General features: G+C 42.1%; 1 protein-coding gene across 8 annotated transcripts in view; it reads left to right on the forward strand.

Moving 5' to 3' along the window:
- LOC102674514 (basement membrane-specific heparan sulfate proteoglycan core protein-like) overlaps positions 1-9876 on the forward strand; it is a 126848-nt gene that overhangs the window by 44308 nt on the left and 72664 nt on the right. For 6 of the 8 annotated variants that reach the window (XM_031515194.1, XM_006609554.2, XM_031515198.1 and 3 more), the window contains one exon: positions 7988-8142. In XM_031515194.1, the coding sequence (XP_031371054.1) occupies positions 7988-8142 (155 nt within the window). Of the gene's footprint in view, positions 1-7332; positions 7737-7987; positions 8143-9876 lie in introns of those variants that run through there. The other 2 variants (XM_031515196.1, XM_006609556.2) reach the window with 2 other exon arrangements.

The following is a 9876-nucleotide window of genomic DNA, read 5'->3' on the forward strand; positions in this document are numbered from 1 at the left end:
AGAGAGAGAGAGAGAGAGAGAGAGAGAGTTGGAAAAGAAAGGAGGAGAAGGAAAAAAATAAAGGAGGAGAAAAGATAGAGAGATGGGGGAAGAATGGAAGTAAGTCCGGGGTACGAGGTTATACTCGAGATCTTACACCGGCTTCCAAAGTTCATTTTCTCGAGTGTCTACGGTTCCCTTGGAACTTTGATTATCCGTTGGTACTCGAGTTCTCGATGGCGAGGGGTGGCCGGGCGGAAGAATCGGTTTCGAATCGGCGAATTATGGACGGGCAAAAGCGAGAAGAGGCATTCCACGTTCCGGATTCGCGGCCGTTTCGACTCGTCCCTAAATAGGCTTTGTTTGGCGTGGCCGACTTCTCGAGAGGGGGCGGATATTCATGGCCGTTTATTCGTGGCTCCGCGCGAGACCGTCCGGCGTGGCCGCATTTAATAATTCATTCGGATTAATGCGCTTGAATACATAAAGATCCCGCCGCGTGGACGGATTCATATTCGATCGTCATTTTAATCGGGCTCGTTTTCAGTTCGTTGGAAATAACGAACCAACAGCGTTGATTCGTACGATCGCTTCGACAGATAGATACAAAGTGGAACGAATGGAGAAAAAAACAGCACAAGTAGAGATACTTGTTGTCGTCCGTACGGAGGATATATATTTTAACGAACGATACGATCGATAAGGGAATGGAAAAGTATCCTCGAGATCGATCGGAGCGCGCGATCTCTTCGAAAAAGCAAGCGGAGATTTCGATCACGTGGAAGCGTAATGGTCGGTAAATAACAAATGACCCGTGTCTGGCCGGGGAGAGGAGCAGTCGTCATGTTTCATCGGAGTGTAATAGTCGGTGGAGAGAAGCGTTGGTGGAAGTTTTGTAAGCGGGCCAACGTAGGTGCACTGGCCGTTTTCCTTATTCAACCGGCGCGAAGGGGAAACTTTTGGAACACCGATTCCGGCCAAAGCTTCTTGTTCTAATTTCCACCACCCATGATAAATTGGTAATAAGTCGGTTCGATGGCTGCAACTTTTCTTGCTTCGCCGATCTCCCGTCACTTACCGTTTCACGGAACAAACATCCCCTCCGTTTTCACGGAGTTTTCTCCCAGTTTGGAAAAGCACGTCCCTGTTTACCGGGCGAAATTCTCCGGCAGAATGAAAATTGCGGATGCTTTCGTTGCAAGTTTCATCGATTATTCATTCGGGGATATCCGGTGAAAACCTTGTTTCCCGTAACGCGATTAAATAAACGCTTAATTTGCATGAGACTGGGATGGATCCGTTGGGAGTGGAAAACAGAGAAACTCGTAACAATCATCTTGCTCGTCCATCGTGTTTCGAACGTTCGTGTCGCGAAAGAACGAAGGGAAGCTTTCGCTGGGTGTTACGAATATAACGAGAACGTGTCGCCGCGTCGTTTCCTCTCTCTCTCTTTCTCTCTCTCTCTCTGCACGCGATAAATTGTGTAACCCTGCCGGTGTTATACGCAACTTTGCTGGTTTCAATTTCCTCCAGTCGATTCATGCTCGATTTCGAATCGAGTGATTCGATTTGCGTTAACCGAACGATACAGTTCCATCCTGTTTCGTTCCATCGACGAAAAACAAATATCGGAGATATTTTGTTACCTGCGTACCGATATCACAAAGAATTTGTTACCGGTGTTTTCGAATGGTAGTACGATTTTGATGAACTGTGCAAATTTTACGAGGCAAACGTGATGAATGCGCGGAAAATGCACAATGCAATCGTACTCCCGTTATTTATTCAACGTTATAGAGAGAATACGTGCGCGTAACAAATTTGTATTCACGTATTGCAAATTTTGTAATAAAGGAGGGAGGTGGAAGAAAAATCGGGATATTTGTAATTTTTCTAATCCTTTCAAAGGATTTATACATATATATTACGAGCTATTCGAATCTTGTAACGAAGAGGACAAATATATTCACGTTCGAATCCCAAGAGGATGTACTTATACTGTCGTTTCGAACATCCTCGCGAGATCCCGGACATCCGTGAATTTAACCGTTGACTCGGTCTCAGATACCCTGGTTCCTCCAAAGCACCGCTAATGGTCTTCGAAAAGTTTAATCTGCACTCGTGATATCGTATGCATTAGCGATGTTACTTGCGTTACACAAACTCGGTTACTCTTAACGCGGCAAGTTTGATCATCGATACGAGTTGAACACGTTTGGAATATCATTAACGACACGATAATTTCCTCTCACCTGTTCCATTTAGGATAAATATTCAACGTTGCTGACGCAACGTGACCTTGTAACACTTGCTATAATATCAGAAGAAGAAAGAAGAATGGACCAACGATTATTATATTATACGATGTCGCGTAATTTCTAGATTCTTAAGCTCTTATCTGTGCTTATTTAATTGAATTATTTCGTTGAAATTTCGTTAATAAACGCGAATAAATCGTAATCGCGGTGTTGACAGATACGAGCGTGCGTATTTTCACGGTGAAAAAGTAGGAGGATGGCGGAGACCGCGTAATTAACAGAAAGTTGGAGAGTAATCTGCTCGGTTAAAGACAATCCCAGTGATTAATGCGCTTTTCCTCCTCCTTCTCCTCCTCCTCCTCCTCTTCGTTCCGATGACCGGTTTTATCCCCGGCAAGGAACGCGCAATTATTAAGCGAACTTTCGACTCTCGAACGAATCCCTCCGGTTCCAGCTGCTGCATTTTAATCTCTCCCAAGTCCGATCTCCGGAATAATAAAACGCCACTCGGATATTTCAAATAATTGCCGCGTATGTGTATCGCGTTTATTCTATTAAACATTCTCGTCTCGAGTGGAAGTCGTCTCGTATCCCTGTTACGTATTCTCGAATCTGTTTCGACTCTGAACGAAGATCTTTCCGGCTAAAGACTTTCGAAAAAACAGGAGAGCATCATTTCCCTTTCCCCCGTTGGATACAACGAAAATCGAGAGCGGGAGGACGACACGTTCTGTCGAAACGTGATATCGAGAAAGAATTTGTCACCGTAGGGGGAAGAAGAGAAGACGAATGGATGGAGGTTCCGTTGTACCGTCTTACCCTCGTTCACCAGGATGCATCGTTGATACGCCGCTGATGAAATTGGCGGACGAACCGGTTGCCAAGTTACCACGGTCTCCCGCGATGTGCTGGTACGCGAATCTGTTTACCGACTCTATTTACGAGGTTGGGCAACCGTGTAAACCATCCTGCTAATAGAATATGCCCATATTCCGGCCCCGTAGGAAGCATAAGGGCTGAGACCCGTAACGAGTAACCCCGGCTTCCTCCCCGGTGTTATCGCGATTTTCCCCCGGTTGAACCCGGCCAGGAGTTCAACTTTGCACAACGAGTGAATCCCGACTATCCCGTGCAATCTGCCCGGCCAAGCCTGGCCGAAACTATTGAGTTATTTAGCAGTTTCCGGGATGATTATTGAAACGAAGCTCGGATAGTAGTGGCCCTGATTTGTGGAAACGGGTATGCTTGCACCGGAGTTAACTCTACGATTGGATAACGTAGCCGTGTGCCGGCTGTTGGATACTTTATGGATTAATTTCGGCTGTTTGCTTGCTTGCGCCGTGTGCGAACTGTTGTCCCCGTGCAAATGATCCCCCCTCGCTATTGGGTAATCAGCTTCTCGATATTTATTTCTTAATCCTATTGAACAATTTTTTTTTTTTTTTTGAAAGGAATGGAAACAGTTTAATGGTGTTATTTAATGTATTATATTTATAAACGAGAACGTTTTTGAGATTCGAAATTGCAAAATTTTTGGAGAAAGAGAGAGGGAGGGAGGGAGAAGAAACAGGTGTATCGTAGAGTGTGAAATAGCTTTAATTTCGGAATCACATTCGATAGCAAAGAGTAGATAGACAAAATTAAGACAATTGAATTGTCCATACGACGCGATGCTGTTGAATATTTTAATCGAGTTCTTCTTCTTCTTGTTCTTCCTTCTTCGTTCTCGCCAAGGACGAGGTGAATTTTCCATTCCCGGTATTACGAAGAAGTACGGACATTCTTGATTAGAAAAAAAGGGGAAACAAGTTCGTTCATTTCTTCTCTCGTAACTCTCGTTGAATTAGTTAAACGCGGCCGATATTTAATTATTCCGATTCCATTTGCTCGACCGTTAATTTTAATTCGATCAATTAACGAATCGCGCGGCGATAATGGTGAAATATTCGTATGAAATTCCCCCTTGCTCCCTTTCTTCGCTCGTTCTTCGCTCTTCGGTTTATTAAAACATTTAACCGGACAGACTTTTGCGTAAAAAGTTTATTCGTGACGCGTTTGAGGGATGATCGACTGCACACTCGGGTTTCAAGATTATGTCGGCGAATCGGAAATTCTCTTTCCCAAGGAGAGGGAAACGAGGCGAAGGTAGAGGCCGGCAATCGTATAAACAGGAGGGTTCGAGCTTGTTGCCGAGATCGGTGGAAAATCCCGTCATGGAAGGACGAAACGGTTGAAAGGGGAGAGCCGGCCGATGCTCGAAGTGAATTCAATGCCGAAATCAACGATACGATCCACTAGGAAAGAATCGACATCGAGTCGGAAAGGCGAGCTATCGGCACGAATGGAAAACTGCTGGGAGCCGGTCGGAAAATTCTGTCGTGAAACAGAAGAAGTGGATCACAATGGGGTAGATTTTGCGAAAATGTGCTCGAGCGATCGTGCTCCTCGTGTTCCCAGATATTCGCCGTGAAAGGATTGTTAAACGGGGAAAGAAAGGAAAAACGCGTGGGTTGAGTGAATTTTGTTCCCCCTTCCCTCTCCCTCTAGTTACGATTATACAGTTCGTGTTCCCGTGCACGAAAGTTGCAACGATCGTGGATTAGTTTATGTCGTTCGGAAGAAACGATGAGAGTTTCGTGAAGCTGTAGCTTTTGTCAATTTCCCTTCCTTTACGTCAGATTGCAGGCGAGCATTGTTCAAAGGTTCAATTACGATTTCCTTATCTTTCTGCGATGCATTCCGCCGAAATTACAAGGCAACGAAGCCACCGACGGTGAAGGAACCGACGAATTTAAGGGTTCGCTTTGCGTGTCGGCGCGGAATACGTATTACGCCGACTGGTATTACACCATAATTTCACTGCGCTTTTTTTTTCTTTTTTTTTTTTTTCCTTTCTTTTCTTCTTCCTCTCTCGTTTCACCACGCGACGCAGCACGAAGCTTTCCGTTTGTTCCTTTGATTGCACCGGAGCGCCTTCTCTGCCTTTTTTTTCTCTTTCTTTCTTTCTTTCTTTCTTTCTTCCTTTGCTTCCTTCCCCCTTTTCTCTTTTTCCCCCGTTTTCATTCTTCCCGTTCATTTCCGGGACGACTATAAATTCACGGACGAGGTAAAACGATAGAAAACGGGTCGAAAGGTATCGCTGCTCGTGCTTTTTCGGCCAAATCGAATCTAAGGGGTAGATCAAATAACTGAACGTACGTGCTGTGACTGGAACGTACGAAATTTTGGAGAATCACCAAACTGGTGGTAGAGATTGCGGTGGACTCCGGTCCCTTTTTGTTAAAAGTACGATCCTTTTGTTTATCGTGTTTCGCGGAGGGGAGAAAGGAATTTCGAGGAATGTGAGATGTTTGAAAAAAATTCTAGTAGATTTTCCTGGCCGTAAAGGCTTATTTAAATCGACGGCATTCATACGCGTGCTTCGCTGCAGATACTGCGCACATAAATTTGAATTTGAATAAATTTGAATAAACACACACGGAATAACGTGTAAAGAATATTTTCGCGTACCGAGTCGCTTCTTCGCTCTTTTATAACCGTGACTTCGTACCTTGAGGAGATCGACCATCGTTCTCCGAAAGAAACGCGCGCGTACGCGCGTGCATGTATCTGTGTGTATGTGTGTGTGTGTTTATCCGTTCATCTTTTAAAATCGAGAATGGGAAAACGATCGAAGGGGGGAGACGGATAGCGACAGAGATCGATAAAAGAGAGATAGGTAAAACTGAAATTTCCAGAATTTTTAAGATATGGATAGTCCGTGCTCAACTCTTATGATATATCGACAATCTTCCTCCAAGAAGTATTTTCTAGAGATACAGGAATTCGATTGGTAGTCGCCTCTTCTCTCGCCCATTTCCACTTATGCAGCTATTGAAATTTTTTTCTCGCGATACTCGATGGCAGCAGACGGTTCCATCGACGGTGTTTCTTTTTTGTCGGACGCTTACGGATTTTCCATTTTTTCGATTAGTCTGGGATAGAACTCCATTAAATAGACCTTTCCGAAAGTAACGAACACGGTCGTGACCGTGACGAGAGGGAGAGAGAGACGGTAAATTAATTTCACGACAACTCGTCGACGCTTCGTTATCGGTTGCCAATCCCTTCGTCCCGTTCCTACGGAAATGCATATCGATATCGTCTGGATATCGTTGAGCGATTTCCACAGTTTCGCCGTGTACCTTGTAACAATTTCAATTTCTGCCCCACTGAAATCCTATTCTCCCTCTGAATACAATGGGAAATTTTATCGAGCACCACCTCTCTGTCTTCCATCTGCGTCCCACGCGTATCCCGCATCGAACCCCCACAACGATTCAAGCCTCGTTCAACGCAATACCGTTTTTCTACCATTTCCACCCAGTCTCGTGGGATTATGTTAATGACGACTCTCTCGTTTCTACGATCGACGAAATCCTGGTTAATGGTATGAATCGAGTGATTCATACAAATCTGGTCGAGTGTAACTCAATTCGGCGGAAAGATAATAATTACCCATTTGGGTCCTCGGAAATCGTTGAATCGTTCACAAAATTAGGAACATGCTCGTTCTCGCGTGTATCGTTTTATAAATGTGTTACCATCGAAAGGATATATTTTAATGGTAAATTAAAAGGGGCAAAAAATATCGAATAAAAATTATTCTATTCCGCTCGATTATTATATATATATATATAGTTCTATAAATATAATCGTAGTCATTTGTTTTCATCGAAATTTCATTTGAATGAAATATCGTTACGATGAAATAGTATATGTATGCGTATAATGAATATTTGAACAAAATCACACGTGGTACGTATATACACGTGTATGTAAACCATGTATAAACTGCTTCGTTATAAAGTATAAATATAAAGTATAAACACAATACGTATCGTCATCGCGACTGGTGGCGACGTCACGCGGAAAAGGAAAACAAACGAATAAGAAAAACCACAAGCATGAGTTTGAATTTCAAAATGGCGTCCGTGAAGTCGACACGTGTGGTGCGTAACAAGTGTTTCCGTAGCAAAAATAGTTAATTTTTCGTCTCAACTATTCTATTTCATCGTTTTCATAGGTAAGTCGATAGCTGAATCCGTAATTTAATTCGGTTACACGCTTGAATCGAAGGTCAGCGAAATTAGATGTGAAAATAGACATAGAAGCGTGCCATGGAAGAGCCTGGCATTCTCGAAATTATTAGTTGGCGAACTATTTGCATTAACGGTGGATCAAAGAAGACGATGTAGGTTGTTGTGGCACAACTAACACGATATTTCACAAATATTAACCGTGATTGCGTACCAAGATCATATTACAATAGCATGACGCATTAGTATCGTCGAAAGTTCATCTTTAATCAAGTGCTTATTAGAATCGTTCGTGTGCGCGTGCGCATGTTGTTCGTGCACGTCTTGTTCGTTGGAAAGCAAGGTGGTAACAACTAACCTACTCGAGAGATAGAACTTTTGATGTTGCAAAAGCACCTGCATCGTCTAACCTCGTTTGAACGTAAAGCTCGAAGAGTTTCCATATTCATTCAACTTACTTTGACTTTGCGAGAAATATTCTGGCTGTTCTGTTGCTGTGACGCCTTGTTAAATAAGAATAGATCTCTCTGGTTATTTATGCATTTCTCGCGACAAAATTTTAACGTTCGCGTTCGCTCCTTCGAAATATTTACGAAGTTTTTCTACGATTTCGAAAAATGGAAAAATTTATAAAGTGAACAGTTTCTTTAATTTTTCATATTTTTTTTTCAGGTGGATCGAGTCTGGCGAGTGTGGTCGCTGGAAGTAAGCCGACGAGACTTTTGAATAAACCGGATTTCGACGACATCGGCCCACGAAATGTCACCGCCATTGTTGGCCAAACAGCGGAATTGAATTGCTTCGTGAAACATCCTGGAGACAGAGTGGTGAGTGACGATTTATTTTTTAAAATATATTTCGAGACGAATATTAATGCGAGTCGTTGGGTAGAAACATTTTTCTATTGATAATCGCGAATGTTATATATATATAAATCAATCTCAACGTTATATTTTATTGTAATGTATTGGTATTTTATAAATCATTTTAACAAATGGTACAAAGTAACGAGCTTAATGGATGATGAAATGCGCCTTGCGTCGTCATTTTTCCGTTATTTTATTCAATAATATGTAGGGAAATGCTAGTAGAACAAACATTTTATCGTTTATTTCGAGAAATATCGTAAAATTGTTAGGGAAAATAAGAGAAATATTTTTATTCGTATTTCATAATAATATTCCATTCATCGATTAATTTACTTTCACAATGGTTCGACGAGTATGTATATATATATATATATATTTATTTTCGTCCTTTTCACGTGTAATCCGTGCATCAGAAGCATGTACAATTGTATCGATGAAATCACGAATAATTTTATGCATAATAAAGGTTCGGTAGGAATCGCGAAACTTTACCCAACTGATACCGATGATTTCTAACACAATGTAGTTCATTAAATGTTCGGCAGTGGATGGTTAATACCATCAGGAACAGCAGCATACCAAAATCTTCGCATAATTATAGGTATTTGGGCATTAGCATACGTATAAACCGTATCAATATACGTAATGACTAGTTTTCGGTTCGGACTCACGTACGCAGAAATCGTGTAATGTTTACTTATCGCAGTGTATCCGCATATTGTTGCAACATTTTCCATCCCACACGGTTCATGGATTTCTGGAAACGTGTGAATTATTAATCACCGTACGAATTAGGATAAATTAACAGAAACGGATAAACCTCGATTTCAATTCATTTCACGGATTATCTGTTCAGGGAAATTTCGTCCATATGATAGTTTTAGATTCGCGTGAAACGTTGATCGATAAAAATCATCGTTCGTTCTTACAAATTGCTGTTATATTGCCTTCGATCCATAATATAATAAATGATACTTGGACGATAAAAATTATCTTCGCTTTTGATTCCGATCGTCGTTTTTCATTCCGATCGTCGTGGATTCAATTATTTTACACTACAAAAGCGAATCGATGGCCGGAAGAAAGCTATCGTTCGGCTTTTATACGATATTCACCACTACTGATGTCTCTTTGATATCGGGTCGAGTCTACTTTAACGCATCCATCGAACTAGCAGCAAGAAAGACAGTCTTTAAATCTCTTCTCTTCCGGTTCTCGAATCTGCCCTGAATACACCATACGCCTGTGTACATGTATACACGTATATGTTCCCTTGTACGTGTCAATAGCGGGTATGGCTGTCTTTAGCTCGAACCGCCCAAGTGCTGTCTTTAATTGCTAGACAGGAGAGTCTCGAACAGCGGAAGAAGCAAGTGCAGGTTAGACTAGGATTGCCAAGGGTGGCCACAGGGTGACTGCACCCTCGCCAGCGGCAAATGAACCGATCAAGTATACTTGGCCAAGCGGTTACAGAAGAGAATCCCCTTTTCCTCTATCAATACTCGGTGCTCTGTATATACATACGAAACTAAAGGGCATGTGCGCCAACAGGAAGTGAACGAGCGACTAATTTAACTTATAGAGACGCGTATGAACAAGAACGAATATAGATCGAAGGATAAACGAATTAGATGATTGAAGAAGAATTTCGAATTTTTCGTGATTGATAAAATTTTTCTTTTTTTTTTTTTT

This window comes from Apis dorsata, unplaced genomic scaffold, assembly GCF_000469605.1.
Source record: "Apis dorsata unplaced genomic scaffold, Apis dorsata 1.3 scaffold_58, whole genome shotgun sequence".
NCBI classification, from domain to species: domain Eukaryota; kingdom Metazoa; phylum Arthropoda; class Insecta; order Hymenoptera; family Apidae; genus Apis; species Apis dorsata.